Here is an 18,170-nt window from a genome sequence, read left to right on the forward strand (position 1 = left end):
CCGATTTTGACAGTTGTGGTAACTTGTAAATAAACGTTTGTTTACAAATCAGCGGCAAAGAGAAATTTGAATTATAAGTGAAAAATCAGTTTAAATTGTGTTAATTTGCAATGATTTCGCTTCTGCTCCAGCAGACTTAACTGCAAAGCAATGGAGTGCACTAAAACATTCACAATTCTCTAATAGATTTGGTGAAAAATGAAATATTTTTGCATTTAGCAGAATTGAAACACGCAGAAGTGAAACACGCTGTAAAGTGAACTGTTTGTTGGCAGTTTCAACTCGTTCTTCTTTTTAGCTCAAGCCACGACTGTTGTCAACAGTTGGTGAATACCCATATTGCATTTTAATTTAGTGAAGTTTTTAATTTATATTAAGTACACACTCACATTAAGTTAAAATAAAAATATACCTATGATGTAATAATTATAATTTTGCTTAGCACTATACATAAAAGATAATGTGTACGTATGTATATATATATAAATATGTATGTATGTATGTTAGCAAACTAATGCAATTTTAATAACAACAAAGGTGGATACTTTGGTTTCGGCAATTCTCAGATAAAAGTAAACAACACTTTAGATGCACTAAAAACACAATTTTTTAGCATCTTCTTCTTTATTTAATCTTTTACAATTAAACAAAATCTTATCGAAAGGTTCAACGTTAAGAAAATTTATTGTTTTAATTGACTGGAACATTTTTGCCACCAGAACAACAACCGTTTTAACAAAGCAATGCTAGTTTGGCTGTGCGTTAAATATAACGGTTAGTTGAATTTGATTCGCACACACAAATATCTGGGTTCTCTCTTGTCAAGTAATACAACAATATTAATACAAAATAAGTGTGAATGATTTTTTAATAAGAAATTTTGTTTTGATTCGATTTAGTTTACTAACACACATACTGTAATTTTATAAAAATTACTTAGAATACTTAAAAATGTTTACATTGGCTTCGCAACACAGAATTAAATTACACTTTTCACGTGGAAATGTAAAATATTTACCATTATTTTACAACAATAAGAACACACAAAATTTTATTTAAAAACAAATTTGATTATCAATTAGTGAGCTACTTTCGGTGTACCATCCCTTCGTTGCCTTGCTGACGCCTCGCGCTTTAACCATGCGATGATATCCTGGTAGTTGCGGGACATCCAATCGACATTGATACGCACCTGTTCGAGAATTTGTTGAATGGACCGGCCATTATCTTTAACATCAGTTTTAATAAAAGACTCCAATTCAGTGAGGAAAAATTTCGAATTCATGCGTTTTGTAGCAAATTTCAGAATCATATTCAGATTGGACATGGTGGAACCCAAGCTATGTTAAGTAAAGAGATACAATTATAAAATTTAAAATAAAAAAATTAACAATTACTATGTCTTGATCTCCTCCCAGTTATTACGCATGAAATCAAAGGCGATCTGCTGGCCCACCACATTGCCTGACACTGCCGCAAATACCCTATGTACGTCTTGTTTGCGAATGTCTTCACCACTGATTGAGCGGCGCAAGTAGCGCGCCAATATCCACGGTTCCAGGGAGCAGCCGAGTGCGCTGAGTAGTAGTTCTTTTTCGGTTGAGACTGTAGTACTGCGATAGCGTTGGAAAGCGAACTCCCATTCGTACTCGCTGCCATATTGAATTGCTGTGCAATAAACAATGCCACGCAAATTCGGTGGAATTCTGAAGTCAAAGCGAAACGTAAGTAAATATGCAAGTGAGTAGTATAAAATGAAAAAAAAAATAATAATTTTATTTCTTGCTTACGGATTATTGTTGTCCGGATTGGCCACCTCCATCCAATTGTGAAAGTGACGTGCGCTCTCCAATACGCAATGACGATGGCCGAGATGGCAAGCCATGTACAATATTTCGACACGTTTAATCAATTTCAACATATCCTCCCCTCCGTCGGCATCCTCTGTGAAATTATTCGGCGAAATGTCTTTGTAAACGTTCTCCATCAGATCCAGAAGGTAGTTCTAAAGGGTTAAGTACACGATATATATATACATACATATTGGTTGATTCAAGAGTGATACAGATCTTTGACAGCAATTATTGGTAACATGTTAATGTTTTTTTTCTTAATTATACCTTTTTCACACAATTGGTACTACGGGCCTTGGCAAACTTAGTCATGGAGCGGTACTCAGTTGAACAATGCGTAAAAGTGATACAAACGTTTTATAAAAATAGTCGTTTTCGATGAACATAACCAGCCCTCTGAGTCAACAATCAGCAAAACTACCTCATTTTGGTTAATGAAAATCCACACGCCATTCAAGAAAACAAAAAACAAGCAACCACAACGAGTCACTGTTTCGGGTAGTTTTTCGGTTGGCGAAGTCAACGGACCGTACTTTTTGCATTAGATGATATGAGGACGATGTGACACCAATGAACTTCTTTCTCTGGAGCTCTAGTCTATGCCAATAAGCCCGAGATGGTGCGAAAGGTGAAGAACGAAATCACACGCGCTATAAATGACATACCTCCTGAACTATGCCAAAAATTCATCGAAAAATTTGATATGCGCTTCATTTTTTACCAGATAAGTCTTGGTAGGCATTTGATGGATATTGTGTTTTATAGTTAAGGCTCCGCCAGATAAAAATTCGTTTCTGCATCACAGGGATCTTTTGACTGACATCCAAGTCAACTCTGTGATTTTGAATAGAAGACGCCACATTGACAACGCATGCGCTGCCGCAACTGATAAAATTTGCTCTCAAAACAAAAAAACCACAAAAATGTATGGAACGAATTCAAACCAGCAGCAGGATTCCAACTTTCGCTATCGCTTATTTTGATCGCCAAAAATCTCCAAACGAATAGCAGACACACCTAACAACATGCAACATCTAGTTACATGCCCCTCATATGACAGTTGATTTCACACAGCAGAATGGTGACCACAAAAACTCTTCGGGTAAAATCTTGCAACTTCTGACAAAGAGAGGATCGATTTTACTCCACCATTTTTCGCTTACTTTACCAGAGAACCGAGTACGGGTAATTCCTGTAAATTCTTGCAACTTTTTGCGAGTTAGGGAACGCACCTATTTTTGGTGAACGTTTCGTGACTTTCTCTTACTGAATACCAAAATCGCCTCAAGCCACAAAAAAATTAACTTATTTATATTCAAATTTAGTGGCTTAATATGAGATTGACTTACTTAATGCCAGCATTAATCTACGTTAAGAGACGATATGGGGTAAGTGGGTACTTTTTATGCTTTCCTCTGATGGGGTTGCTGCAGAGAAAACCTTCAAATCCACAAATCGAGTTTTAATCCCTAGTAACTAGCCTCAAAGTACATATTCGAAAGAAATTAACCACGAGTGCAGTGTTCATGACTTTGGAAAGAGATTCACTAACTAATTTTACGTCCGATCGCATGGAGAAAACCTAACGCTAATCCTCAACAATACCAAAACTCTCTTTGTTTAGAAAGTGACGAGAGGCCTGGTTTCCTTTGTTCAAGTATGTATTTCGGGACTGACACGCATCTTCCTCTTTATCTTTAATTGCATGCAATCTCATCAAGTGACTCACCTTCAGCAGATCGTAGTCGCCCTGATTAACCAACATCGAATCGATAAAATTGAATGCGTTTATAGCAGCCTTCCATGGCACCAGATCCAATTCATGATTGAGATACCGCGTCATATTCAATGCCGCTTCATAGCTCAAATATGCACCACGTGCCAAATTCATTGCGTCGTCTAATAATTGTGCACGATTCGCTGGACCTATGTTTCTATATTTCTGTGGCTGCATTAGATGAGCTGTAATGGCTTTCCAGTTATAAGCATCGTAATTGACGCGATAATATCCAGTTTGTTGGATATTAAAGATAAACCAATCCGCAGTGGAGAGATTACGATCTTCAATTTCGTAAACTTCGCTGCGTGGCACCCAAGTGATGGGCCGTGTATTTTCGAAATTCAACTCTTTCGAAGTTGTATATGTAATTGGTATCCACCAGAGGGGATTTCTATCCTCAGCAGAGTACTGCGAGTCGGACTGATTTGAAAATATAAAACGCTGCTGCTCCATGCGGATGGCATGTGTATTCGGATAACGTGTAACGGTGAGTACAGGGTAACCGATTTGTAAAGTCCATGTATCCATAATCTTTTTAACAGTGGTGTTTCGATCTAGCAGGCCAGCTGCAATGGCTTCTATAGTTAAAAAGCGCCACAAATCATCCTGTTCAGCGGAGTTGTAAGCCCTACATAATGTATAGATTTAAGTTTAATTATGTATGTAATGCAGTGTAAATTCGGTATCATAGACTTACATTTCCTTCAAATACTTGCTTAGTCCACGTTGAAATACTTTCGTAGTTAAGAAATGGTTCATCATGCGGATGATGGTCGAACCTTTGGCATAAGAAATACGATCGAAAATCTCTGAAATTTCATCTGGGTTGAATACTTCTACTGAGATTCTATGCGATGATGAAAGCGCGTCCAACTGGAATACATTCTGCAATTCATTAACCACAAATTGATCCTGTGGCTTCCACTCCGGATGAATCGCATCCACAGTGAAGTATTCCATATAGCTCGCGAATCCCTCATTGAGCCAAATATCAGCCCACCAACTGGGTGTTACCAAATTGCCAAACCACTGATGGGCCAGTTCGTGGCCAACAACACTGGCAATGCGTTGCTTATTCGTTGTAGCCGAAACGCCCTCTTCATAGAGCATTGCAGTCTCCCTGCACAAAAGAGAGGGGGTGGCACAAATAATGGTAACGAAATTTAGGCACATTTACTCGAGTTATTTAAATTTTTTTTTCATGTACCTGTAGGTTATCAGGCCCCAATTCTCCATGGCTCCCGCTTGAAAGTCTGGTATCGCTATCATATCAATTTTCGGCAGCGGGAAGGGCAGATCGAAAAATTCTTCAAGAAATTTAAGTATTTTCGGTCCAACGCTAAGTGCATAGTTGGCTGATTGTATGGCATCCTTGCGTGCCCATACCGAGAAATTACCATCGGAGATGTGTTTAAAGTCCGAAATTGCATAGGCCACCAAGTAAGTGGACATAGGTAAGGTTTCGGAAAATTGATCCCATACATAATCGGTGAGATATTCACTGGAAAATAATAACATTAAATAGCGATAGAAAGCTAATGTTGGCCCACAGCCAATAATGGGTGGATAAATATTTTTAAAAACAAAATCAATGCCTTTTCAGCTATAAAACGGCCCGTAGTTATAGGCAAAATAAAATCGACTCTGAAGGCTATGGCAGTGTCAAACTTTGTGCAACATTAAAAAAATGCAATAAAATTTCGTAAAAATTGCAAGCTTTCCTAATTAGATTTCCTCGAAATATTCTGAAAGTGCAGTTCTGCAGCCAATTAAAATCTAGCAGAATAAAGTACAAGTTTGAAATGGCTAAAAATTACCATCGATTTTTTATAACCTTTTTTTCTCCAAGATTTTACGGTTTCCTTTCATATAAAATAAATTGTTTGTATTCGTTATATGGAAGCAAATGGGACAACAAAAATTCTTAAAAATTACCGTTAGTTTTTAAAAGAAATCTTTCTAGGAAATCCAATTAAAGAAGCTCGATGTTTACGAAGTATGCTGAGGCCTTTTTAAATATTGCACAAAGTGTTAAACTTGGATTTATACGGGATTTGTCAATGAATGAACTCCTTTTTTTGTTAAAACCAAAATCAATTAACAAAATAATAATATGTTAAAACTTTTCAAAATGAGGCGCGGATAAAATTTGTTCGACCAATGTAACTTCCAATGGGATATCTACAGTGACGAACAAAAGTATTGGCACAGTGAATTTTTCGCCATATATGCTAAGTTTTTTATTCTTATTTATTTTCGATAATTTTTTATAAAAATATAGTTAATTTTACACCAGAAAACGTAATAATAAAATCTCTAAACTTTGTGCAAAACTCAGGAAAATTCTTTAAATTTGCACACTAATTTGTGACTTTTTATTCAGATTTAAAAAAAAATTCAAAGTATGCAGTTTTATAGCCTATTCAAATTTAGTATAACAAAGTGCAAGTTTAAAGTTGCTAGAAAATCGCGTTGATTTTTGGCAATTTTTTTAGTGGAAGGTGTTGCTCAATTTCTCCATACAAAAAATAATTGTCGAATTACTTTGTATGGAAGAACTTGCGTGAAAAAAAATTACCAAAAATCAATGCGATTTTCCAGCGACTTCAAACTTACACTTTGTTATACTAAACTTGAATGGGCTATAAAACTGCATACTTAGAATTTTTCTAAAAAATCGGAATAAAATGTTGCAAATTAGTGTGCAAATTTAATGAATTTTCCTGAGTTTTGCACAAAGTTTAGAGATTTTATTATTATGTTTTCTGGTGTATAATGAACAATACTTTTATAAAAAGTTATCGAAAATAAATTAGAATAAAGAACTTTGCATATATTGCGAAAAATTCACTGTGCCAATACTTCTGTTCGGCACTGTATCAAAAAATCTTTTTTTTTAACTTTAGAGCCCATTTTATTTTGATTACAACTGCAGACCAATATTTTTTTGATAATTTTAAAATGTTATTTTAGTTATACATGCATTTAATTTGTCTAAATTTAGGAGCTAATTACTTTAAATATAATATTTACAATATTAAGTTACTTACTGATTTTTTGTGTACACAATGGGCATATTAGACACTGTGGTCATGTTGCGCGGACGCGCTATTTTTAATGTGAAGTTCGCTTTTAAAGATGGTTCATCGAAGCATGGAAATGCTCTTCTAGCATCAGTGGCTTGAAATTGTGTTGAAACTAACCAGCTGTAAGACAAAAAAAAAGGCGTAAGTACCAGCTACTCATGAAATTTGATGTGTGAACACCAGTGTACGACTTGGCAAAGCATTAGCATTAGCATTTTCTTCTCCGATACGGTATAATACAAAAGTCTGCCTGTTGCTATTATACTAAAAACATATTGGATTTTGAAAATAACTTCTACAGCATAGTTTAGCTGCATTCTTTAATAACAAAAGTCCTTGAACGAAATTCCCACGGACTTGATTATAGAATCTTTTGATCACTAAGCAAAGAAAAAAAGTTATATAGGAATAAAGAATTTATTTAATTTAATTTTTTTATTTTATGAATGTTATAGAGACTAGTATACGACTTTTTTGTAATCTTTTCGAGATTAATTCAGGACTATTTTAGGATCATTTCGGGACTAGTTTCGAACCAACCCTATCCCGAAGTAGTTCTGAAAAATTCGTAAACTTGTTCGGAAATGATCGCGAACTAGTCCTGAAATTGTACTCAACTTGTCTTGAAATAGTACTGAAATAGTCTAGAACTTGTCCCGAAATGGTTTTAAACCAGTCCCGAAATAGTCCCGAGATGGTCCTGAAATAATTCTGAACAAGTTCTGACGTGAACCCCAACTAGTTCCGAAACGGGCTCGAAATGGTCCTAAACTAATCATGAACTTATCTCAAAATAGTCCTGAAAATCCAAAAAGGGTCATGCAATTTTCTAAAACAGGTCCCAAAACTGGGCCGAAATAAACCCACACTAGTCCCGATTTGATCCTGAAAAAGCCCGGTGTTCATTTGTACACGCAAGAAGAAATTACAGATTTCTGCTAGGTTACACAAGAAGCGGTTACAAATCTTTTGCTGGGCTAAAGCTGATTTACTCACACCGAGAGCTAAGATGTTTACACATAAACATAAGAAACTACATCTGTTATGTAATTATTAAGAATTTTTTGAGATCTTCGCTATTCTTGCAACAAGGAGGTGCAATTGACTCTTAAATCTAAAACGGCACTTTCCATTTCAGCAGGATAAGTATTGCGGTCCTTACTGACAATAATCTAAGTATGTGTCGACTTCGGCGGGTATCAATGAAAACCCATCGCATCCGGCCTTCGGTAAAAAGTTTCATGCGAAATCGTCCACAGGTCAGTTAGGAAAAGAGCCACGGGCTGAACCGTCGAACGCTATTCCTGGCTCGAGTTAAAGAGCCCATGCTGACTGCCGCATGGCTACGGAAATTCTTGAGTGTTATGGCAACCCCTCGGTTGGATGAGTAAACCTGAGAGATCTAAGTGGCAGCTCGAAGAACACCAAGCAGGTAGCTTCTGACAGTGGTCTCTAGGAAGGAAACCTCTCTTCCGAAGAGAAGCACCAGTTCGGAGGAAGCACCCAAATTCGTCCTGCTCGCCATGGATCACGGTCCAGATGACGGCGTAATTTCGAAGGAGGATTTAGAACAGGTTTCATCCACCATATTTGGCATCTTTATAAGAGTAGAAATTCAAAACTGTGGATCACTGCCTCGCTGTGAAAGTAGCGGAGTAACGACGCACACTGGGCCCGCCCCATATAAGCGGGTGCTCAAAATTCTAAAATAATTTCCTTTCCATTAGACTCCCTTGAACAACTTTTTAAGAGTAAATTTTTGACATCTTAACACATGATTGATCATGCATTAACCCATTGGTGACCCAGTTTTTTGTAATGTCTTATGTTAAGTTAATTTGATTTTATTGTTATACAAATTATATATAATTTAACCCATTTACGACTTTGAGTTAACGAATTGTTGATCATATTTTAACCCATTAGAGGTAAATTTTTTTATAGAGTCTTTCCCCAGCTAATTTTAGTAAAAATATCTAAGTTTAGCTTACAACATAATCAGGAAGAACAAGTCTTTTCGTTTCAGTGCTAGTTTTATCAATGAATTCGCAATACTTAGAAACAAGTTAAAAGCGATAAAAGGTAATAACAGTAACTATGTGCGTATTTATTGTAATCACTAGAAGCAATTTATATAGAGATCACTTAGATAGTAAAAGATAGCAATTATATACAAAAATTTATGTTTCAATGTAAAACATAATGGGATATGTGCATGGCCAAAACAAAGTTGAAAGTAAAAATAGTTTAAGAAAATTTTTTCAAAAAAGTAGAGAGTTTTTTAAGTTTCGTCTTTGATTCGATATGGATATGCCCCATTATGTTTTAAATTTAAAGAGATTTAGAAATTGAGCATACAAAATATCGAAAAGCAAGTAATGAATCTTATTAAAAACATAAATTAATTAAAAAATCAGCTATAATTTTATTAAAAAAAAACAGTTAAAATAAAATAAATAGTCAAAACTTTTCAATATGTGGTTGTTGTATAGCAAACTTAACCTTAAGTATATCTTTTTGTGTTTAATTAAAATCAAAAAGAAGTTTTTAAAACCAATTTATTTAGAAAAGCGCAAAGTGCTTTTGGTTTTGAACTCGGATTCTTAATAAGGAAGGAACATACTTTATTGCAGTACTGTCAAATTTAAAGGCGCTTTGCGCATTAAAAAAAAATGATTTTGAAAATTACACTTGCAAAAAATAGAGGTTAGTTTAGTCTTTTTTTTTATATAATATTTTTAAAACACATAATTCAAAAAAAAAAAATACACCAAAAAATATATAAACTTCATTATAAGTAACGAAGTATAATACCACTTTCTTACAATAACAGTTTGAATTTCTCAGTTTTGAAAAAAAAATATTGTTCAAATTTTTCAAGTTTGGACACGCATATCTCCCAGCTAAAAAACGATAGAAAGCTGAAAACTTGCCCCCAAATGTAGAGTTTAATGGGGAATAAACCTACGTTTCTACTTTTCAAAAAAAAAGCCTTTTTAAAAAATTGAGTTTTGAGCACGCTTGGTCCCAGTGTGCGACGATGAGCTACGAGTAGGCACTCTCTTGAAAAATTTAATCGCACTTATTTCTCCCCACCGAGAAGCTGCCGAGATCAGAAATATGCTTCCTGTGGAGCTTCGTTGTTTTCTATCGCAACGCCTATGGTCGAGGCCACGCAATGAGCGACAAAGCGGCAAGCGAAATGCCTCTCAGAGCATGGCCACTGCAAGAGTATTTCGTATGTTTTAATTAAGTCGCTCAGCCGCGCATTGCGTGGTCTCGGCCTCAGACTTCACACCATTTAATCACACCTGTTTCTTTGCCTCCTCTTCCTCTCTTACTCACTAAACGCTTCTAATAAAATTCATAAGCTGAAGTTGAAGCGGTATTTTCCGGATTTTCTCGTGTAAAATACGTAACATGGATCACCCTACCATTCTGTATGTATGTATGTATGTAGGTATGTGCGAATTTCGTTTACGTGTCAAAATACATCCTTATGATTTTTAGCTAGAAACGCTTTGCAGACCAAGCAGGTTGATTTTACTACCGCATAATATAGTTATATCTACTCATATATAGTACATACAAACACATATACGTAAATATGCATAAACATAATTAGCAACAACAACCACTTACCGCTTTTCGTTGCCCACTTGATACGAACTGCGATAGAATCCCTGCAAATAGTCCTGTATTAGACCGCTGAACCGGATGCTTATCTCGTACACGCCACCCTTTGTTAGTTTGTCGTAGAGATCTATGATGAAAAACTGCTTGGCTTCAAGCATGTATTGTTTTCGTATCCTCAGTTCAGCGCCGCCAATTTCCGGTATGTAGTGAGCGTTCGTTGCCAAAGCCGGTTGCAAAGTCGACGTCGCCGTCGCCGTTGACATGCCAATACGACGTACAGTCACATCGTTTTTGGTGATATTCAATTCGGTCGCGTGCATGGTAATATTATAGCAGTCTTCCAGTACCAAAACTTGTATGCGCACCTCTCCTTCGAATGTGAAATTATTGTTGAGCAGGTGCGGCACAAGGGAAATATTGTATTTCTGCGGTTTTATTGAACGCGGCAAACGTACGTCGCGTTCATAATGCGTCAGCGTGCTGGCCACTTGTGGTGTGAACGATTTCTGTATATGCTTCTTTACCGTTGTGCAAATGACTTCCTCATCCGGTAACGGATTTAGCTCCTGTTCACACGTTGCAACATTGTAGATGATGAAACTGACCGCAAGTAGGATGCACACAAAGCAGGCAGCTATCAGAAAGAGCGTTGTAGCTGAAAACGTGTAGCCACGGCGCGTCGTGAAAGTTGTGGTGGGATTATTTGTAAGTGTTGTGACTGGGCGATGATTATCCATGTTGATATTTTCACGTACGTGTTTGTCTTTAAGTACCATTGTTTTAATGTTTACGAGGCGATTTTGTTTAGCAAATTTTGATTTATGTAAATTTTAAGGTTAATTATGATCAGGACCCGAATTTTGTAGCGCTGAAAATTTCGAAAAACGTAAGAAAAATTAAAAACAACTCAAAAAGGCAAAAACTAATTAAAACCAACAACTTCTTTAAACTAAGGGAGTATTTAAGCAAGTCAAATGTCTATGTTATGTTTGTTCAGATGGCTTTACTTATACAATGTGACTTTGTTGTCTCATTATAACAGTATTTCTTCTTCATAATATTGATATTTTGTAACATAACATAGCATTCTCATTTTGCTAATCCACGTCGGAAAAATAATCACACGAAAACGTTCATGGTTTAAATACATTTTTTGCCGAGACGAATTTTTAAAGCCACTGTAAACATCACTAATATAGCTCACACATCAATACGTTCTAAGTGCGTTTACGGTAAAATATGTCAATATGTATCCAGTGGAATCGTCCGATGATACCTACTACACTAGAACTACCTAAGACCAGAAATATAAATAGCAACCCTCGTATCAAGCGGCTAGGTTCCAAATATTGTAGGTTAGAGGCTAGTACAAAAAAAGGGGGGTGGCACCTACCATCTTTCCAATTTGAAAAGGCAAATACTAAAGCATTCAATGAACCATGATTGAGGGTTATGATTTTAAAGAGGCTTCTCTGAGAAGACCTACAGTCGGAGGAGAAAGAGATAGATCATTAAATTATTTGGACCCTGCTCTTTCAAGTAGGATATAGCACTTAAAAAAAAAAATCTGACAAAAATATAGTACACTTCAAATATATGTACATTGTATTTTATTTAAACACTTTTTGTGTATACATATTTTTTCTTTTTTATGCATTTATTTTACAAAAAAAAATATATATACTTATTTCCTTGCACTTTTGGCAGTTTTTCCTTCATAACTCTGAAAATATCATATGCTTTATCGCAGTCAAAATTTAAATTAATATAAATCAAAAGTTCATTTTTTTAGTGAGATGAAAATAAAATTTCATTACAACGTACGAAACTTTCGTTTATAATACGAACGCATTTTTTCACGACGAAACAATATTTTACCAACCATTCGTAAATATAACGAAAGGAGTTTCCTAAGGCATTTTTTCAGTACAATTTATGAAAACTTTCGTTCATTTTACAAAAAAAAACATGCGTAAATTACCGAACAAATCTCTGTTCCAATAATTTTGTATATTGTACGAAGGCATTCGTAATATTTTCGTATACTTTTAAATATACGAAATCTACAAATTTGTATTTGTTTTATTTATTAAATACTTTCGTTCATAGTACTAATGCAGAAGTGGCATTTCGTATCAAGCGGACAGGGAAAAAAGGGTGATGCTTTAGAATTTCTTAATATTTTGGGAAATTGTACTTGTGTGAAATATGAAATTGTGTGCACATTTTTTTTTTCTTTATATGATGGTTACTTTTCGAGTTATGGGCTTCCAAAGAATAGTAAAAACTAAAAAAAATTTTTTTAAAGCATTTTTTCGTATTGAAAAAAAAAATAAAAAAAATTTTTAAACTTCGCAATTTTGTGAGAAAATTTCTCGCTTTTTAAAATGCGAATTCAATTTTCCAAAAAAAAAATTTTTTTTTTTGTTAAACCACACCGGAAGTGAAAATTTAAAAACAAAATTTGAGAAACTTCGACCAATATTTCTTAAATTTATTTATTTTTTTCAAAATATAGCCTTAGGTATATTAATAATACCCTTATATGTAATACTTCTATATTGGCAGTAAACTAACTTGTCAATGTGTAAACATTCCGAAATCAAAGCGAGACAGTACCATTTTTGTCAATGCATTGTGTACTCGAGTGCCGTTTTTGTAACTGTGTTGCGTACATGTTTATTTATAAACGTATCCCTGCAAAAAATTGTGCGACTAATCTCTAAAGAGAGAATTCCGAGATTCCTCTCAATCGGGTACAATTGGTCATTAATTAGTCGCAACTAGTCTCATACGGGTACTATTGGAGATCAATTAGTCTCGACTCATCTCTTATGGGTATAATTGGAGATCAATTAGTCCCCGACTCATCTCTAACGGGTACTATTAACGATTTAATGATATGTGCGCACTTAGTCAATGAAATTTCATGTGCGGCGTTGGCACACAGAGAGAGTATTCGCCTAACAAAACTGAGCACCCCGGTTCGAATCGCAGCTGGCGCAAATTTTTGTTTTTATTTTTTAAAAGTGACTAGTCGCTTTTTATACCCGTTCGTGTATAAAGGTGAACAATTAGTCTCTTCATAGGACATGCTCGAACAAAAGCGATCAGTTCATTCCATATAAAGAGATCAAAAGTGGTATTAGTCGCATGCTCCTTTGCTATTGCTCCCGGCGTCATCCCGGATTAGTCCCATTTTTTGCAGGGATGTGTTCCTTTCTTTTCGTGCGTATTGATATATCTGTACTGTAGTGTTTTCGGACGGTACTAGCTCTTACTGCCAATATAGGAGTATTACATATATGATAATACCCTAAAAGTTTTATGGCCTTATTCATAAGAAATAAAGTAGGTTTAAAGAGCTTTATAAATTGACGTTTTCTTACATTTATCAATAAGGCGCACTAAGTATGATGCTATGAACGTGTTTAAAAAATTGGTTTGGCACCGACCGCTTCACAACCTCAACTCAAATTCTGTCTAGTGACAACATGTGACGAAGAAGAAGTGATCGTATAGTGTGATTTTGCGAAAAATTATATGTAGTTTTGTTGTCCAAAATGCCGACCAGGCTTTTCATTTTTTAACTATTTTTCAATGCGAAAAAATACTTTAGAGAAAAGCAAATTTTAATTTTCACTTTTTTTTGGAAGCCCACAACTCGAAAAGTAACCATTTAAAGAAAAAAAATATCCACACAAAATATGAAGGAATTCTAAAGCATCACCCTTTTGTCTCTGACCGATTGACGCAAAATGACCTAAAATCATGTTTTTTTTTTCAATTCGTACAATATACGAATATTTTCGTGCAATATACTAAATTGGCGGCAGTTTAATATTTCATCATATTTTTATGTACCGCGTGTCATCGCGAAATTACCTGTTGACTGCTGTGAGACGTATACTATAAATTTAAAGGTTTCATAAAGGAATTTGCTGGATAAAAAATTAAATATACATAGATGTTGATTTGATGATCGTAAACATTGCTACCTGTGATTGCTAGCTGGCAAAGGCGAGTGAGTGAATTTTGAGTTTTATTTTTTTTGCTTTTGTTTTGTGGCTTTTTATTGTTGCATATAGAGCGTTGACACATGATCTCCATGCAATGGCTTATCAGAAAAAATCAAATGCTAGTGCGCGTGCGCTGCGACACGTATGCACAGCATTCGAGACACCGAGAATAAATAATCCAAAACAAATATTTGATGTTTGGCCGCAATACAAATTGCCTGATGGTTTTCGTAAGGTAAGACTAAAGCACATTCTTATTTATTTGCTTTCATTAAAATAAATACTTTTTTTTAGATTGAGCCTGATTTAGCCTTCTTATTCGGAACCAGAAATGAGGTCCTTCATAACCAGGGTTGCCACTGAAGAAATAAGATACTTACCATCCACTTAAAAAAAATCTACCAAATCTGGAAAATATCTACCAATAACTGTTTTCTTATTCTCATTTCTGATGTTGGTGTTTCCGGCAGGGTAGGAGTATGATGTACTAATGTGGTACGATTTTCCGTCATCCGTTGTCAAATTGGGTTTGGAGGCAAACCGGTTTCGGCGTTGTGAAATTTGACAAGGGATGACGTAAAATCGTTCCACATTAAAACTTATTTTTAGTTATTTTAATAAAAGCTATTGTTTTGTTCTATTTTTTTAGTTATTTTAATAAAAATTAAAATTGTTTAAGGAACTTCTTATTTAACTAATAATATGGTATTTGAGGTCATATTAATGGCATCCAAAAGCGAAAGTGATAAAACTAAAAGCAACAACGAAACTTCATCATTTGAAAAAACTTCAAGTGGAGTTATTATCGACAAATAGCGTGACTCAAAAAGCCGTTTGATATTGTTTTAATATTCACAATGCCTTTCAAGTAAAAATCTTTTTGCTTTTTTTTGTATAAGGATTTTGATTGCGTTTTAACCAAACCCATATAAATCAAGGATTAAAGCTATTTACAACATTTAGCAAAATTCAAAATATGTCGTTTAACTTTAGAACCTTTTGCTCTGAATTTTTAGAACAATTTTAGATATGCAGTTTTATAGCACATGAGATTTCAGTATGACCTACAATGGGCAGCTAAAAATTCCCATTGGTTTACAAAAAATTGCGCTGGTCTTTTGTGGTTTTTTCATTTAACAATTGCCATTTACAAAAACTGGCTCTGTTTTTTTTATTTATTTTTTCCAACAATCATAGTGTGTAATTATGTATATACCTGTTTCATTTTTTCTTTGGATTAAAAGAATCATTTAAGATAGTATTAGGCAATCAAAAGCTCCTCAGGATTCCGATAAAATGAGTTTTGAATGGAGCACTATATGTTGTATTATATTTTTATCATTAATGTTAAGCGTTTTTGCAAAACATTTTTTTGCACAAAAAACGCTTTTAATTTATGATAAAAACAGAATAAAAGTGTTGTGTTATAACTCGTATAATGGTACACTGTAAGGCGAATGAAAGAAGAATGAAAAGTTTTACGAAAGGGTGAGAAAATACCTTTCCAATGATACCGCACAAGTCTAAATCGGAATAGTTAAGATTCAGTTATTCAATTTTTTCTTATACCAATCTTTGAAAAAATTAAAAAAATAGCATCAAAAATCTCATTATTACGATTCCGCAGAAAAATTAAAAAAATTTTTTTTAAATATTTTTATGCAAATTTTTTAAGCTTAAACCGGTTTGTCATTTGAGATTTTTTCTACTCTTTAACAAACTATTTTTATTCATAAAAATCCCGATTTTTGGAGGTATGTATTTTCAAATCGGTTCAGCTCACGTAAATCAAAATATTTTTCCGAAATATTTTGGAGGAAGTCTTTAAATATAATAGGCTTTATAATTTCACTGGAAACGCAGTACCGATTTTTTTTTTTGTATGTGTAGTGATGCACTCTAATGTTCATTTATTCGTAAACTCACTATGACCTTTTATTTTAAAGAATATTTAATTTAATATTGTTATTTTTGAATAAAAATGTTTTCTTGCCAATTACTGAAATATATTTATACATATGTCGGCCAATAAATAGCCTTAGCAGCTAGCGTCGTAACTATTAAATTTTACAAATTTATTATAAATTTAATTCAACTAATTAATAAATAAATATTTAATTTATTTATAAATGAATAAGTATAGTATTTTTGCATATTAAATTTTTTCCAACGGTATATAGTACACAGACTGAAAAAAATTGTACAATACTACATATTATAGTACGGTTGGCAACCCCAATAGGAGGTGCCACGTCCCACGGTCATTTTTATACCCGAGCGCACTTGTGCACAAGGTATTATAACTTTGTTCGCATAACGGTTGTTTGTAACAGCCTAAAGGAATCGAGATAGATAGAGACAAATGTATACATGAAAGATCAGAATGAAAAGAGAAGTCGATTAAGCCATGTCTGTCTGTCCGTCTGTCCGTCCGTGTACACGATAACTCGATGAATTATTTTTTTGCGTGTAGAAGAACGGATAAGTATTGATAAGCATCGAATCTAAGGCCAATTTTTCCGTAATTGAAGGAGTCTATTGACATTTTTTGAAAATATAAATTATACCCATATTTTTATAATTAAATATAGTGTTTATTTGGTGATCCAAGAATTTACAATAAATAATCAACATTAATTTTAATTATCTCAAAACAATGTCAGACCTGCTTAGATCCTTTCCTTCCTTTCCCCTTCAATTGGAATCTGAAAAACACTGGTCCTCGATTTTGAAATTAAGAAAAAAACCGGATAACCCGGTCTTATTTTACATAGTTTTCCTCACACAGTGAAAATGCGTATATTTGTATGATTTTAGTTAGAATGAGCAAAGCAAAATGAGTTCAAAGTTTTTTTAGATCAAAAGCAGATAAAAATCAGTAAAAAATTCACGTTTAATCTTATTTTAACATTTTTTAATAATTTATTGCATTTTTTCTGATCTTTTCGGATTCGAGTAGCGCTCTTGCCACCGTAGCAGAGTGTATAGATATGCCTAATGCAAAAACAGTTTTTTCAAAAATATATTTTTCATCCCAAAATAACCCAAGATATAATTTTAAAACTATTTAGCGGTTTCCCTTAAATTGGAAAAACCCTTGAAAACTTCGAAAAACTCAAAACTTTTATCGAGACGTCAAGATTTGTATGAAATGAAAAAAACCGGTTTGTTCGAAAAAAAAACCGCCTATAGATATTCAAAACACCGGTGGAAGCCCGATTGGGAATACCGAGTCAATCACCCAAATAAATACATAAATAAATTGTAGCTACATGCTACTTATTAAAACAAATATTGATCTTAGATAAATATACTTGAAAATAATTCAACTAATTACAGCGAATATTATCAGTAGTAATTATTTGCCATGAATAGTTGAAGTATAGCTTTTTTCCAAACATTTTTATGTGTACATTTTTATTGATTTAAATTTGTGTTTTTTTTTTTTTAAGTTTTATAGAATTAAGCAAATACACAAATCCTTATAATTTACCGTAGCAATCTAAAATTAACTCGCTATCATGAAAAATATTATCAAAATTAGCAACAGTGCATGCAAGTGCTGCTTAGAAATTATATTACATTCACAAATCGCTCATTTACTAAGAGACTGTTACAACTCAAAAAATGCAAATTTTCCGGAGATGCTTTCAAAGTTTTCAATTTTCTCTCAAAATGCAGAAAATAGTCTTCACATACGGACACTGCACAAGATTTTGAAATAAATTTCTACACAATATCGACCCCTGAGTGGATGATCGACCTATCTCGGACGCCAGCACGAAAACGCCATATC

At 34.1% G+C, this 18,170-nt stretch overlaps 1 protein-coding gene across 1 annotated transcript; it reads right to left on the reverse strand.

Moving 5' to 3' along the window:
- Positions 1 to 247: 247 nt before the first annotated feature.
- Positions 248 to 11,223, reverse strand: LOC118754040 (aminopeptidase N-like; the record flags this gene model as incomplete). The annotated part of the gene is given in 8 exon segments (XM_036488908.1): positions 248 to 1,340; positions 1,398 to 1,706; positions 1,791 to 2,005; positions 3,583 to 4,261; positions 4,331 to 4,753; positions 4,841 to 5,134; positions 6,684 to 6,839; positions 10,362 to 11,223. Coding segments are annotated over 8 exon segments (3,108 nt in total). The 3' UTR covers positions 248 to 1,078.
- Positions 11,224 to 18,170: the final 6,947 nt, after the last annotated feature.

This window comes from Rhagoletis pomonella, unplaced genomic scaffold, assembly GCF_013731165.1.
Source record: "Rhagoletis pomonella isolate Grant_MI unplaced genomic scaffold, Rhpom_1.0 Rhpom_scaffold_03235, whole genome shotgun sequence".
In the NCBI taxonomy this organism is placed as follows: Eukaryota; Metazoa; Arthropoda; class Insecta; order Diptera; family Tephritidae; genus Rhagoletis; species Rhagoletis pomonella.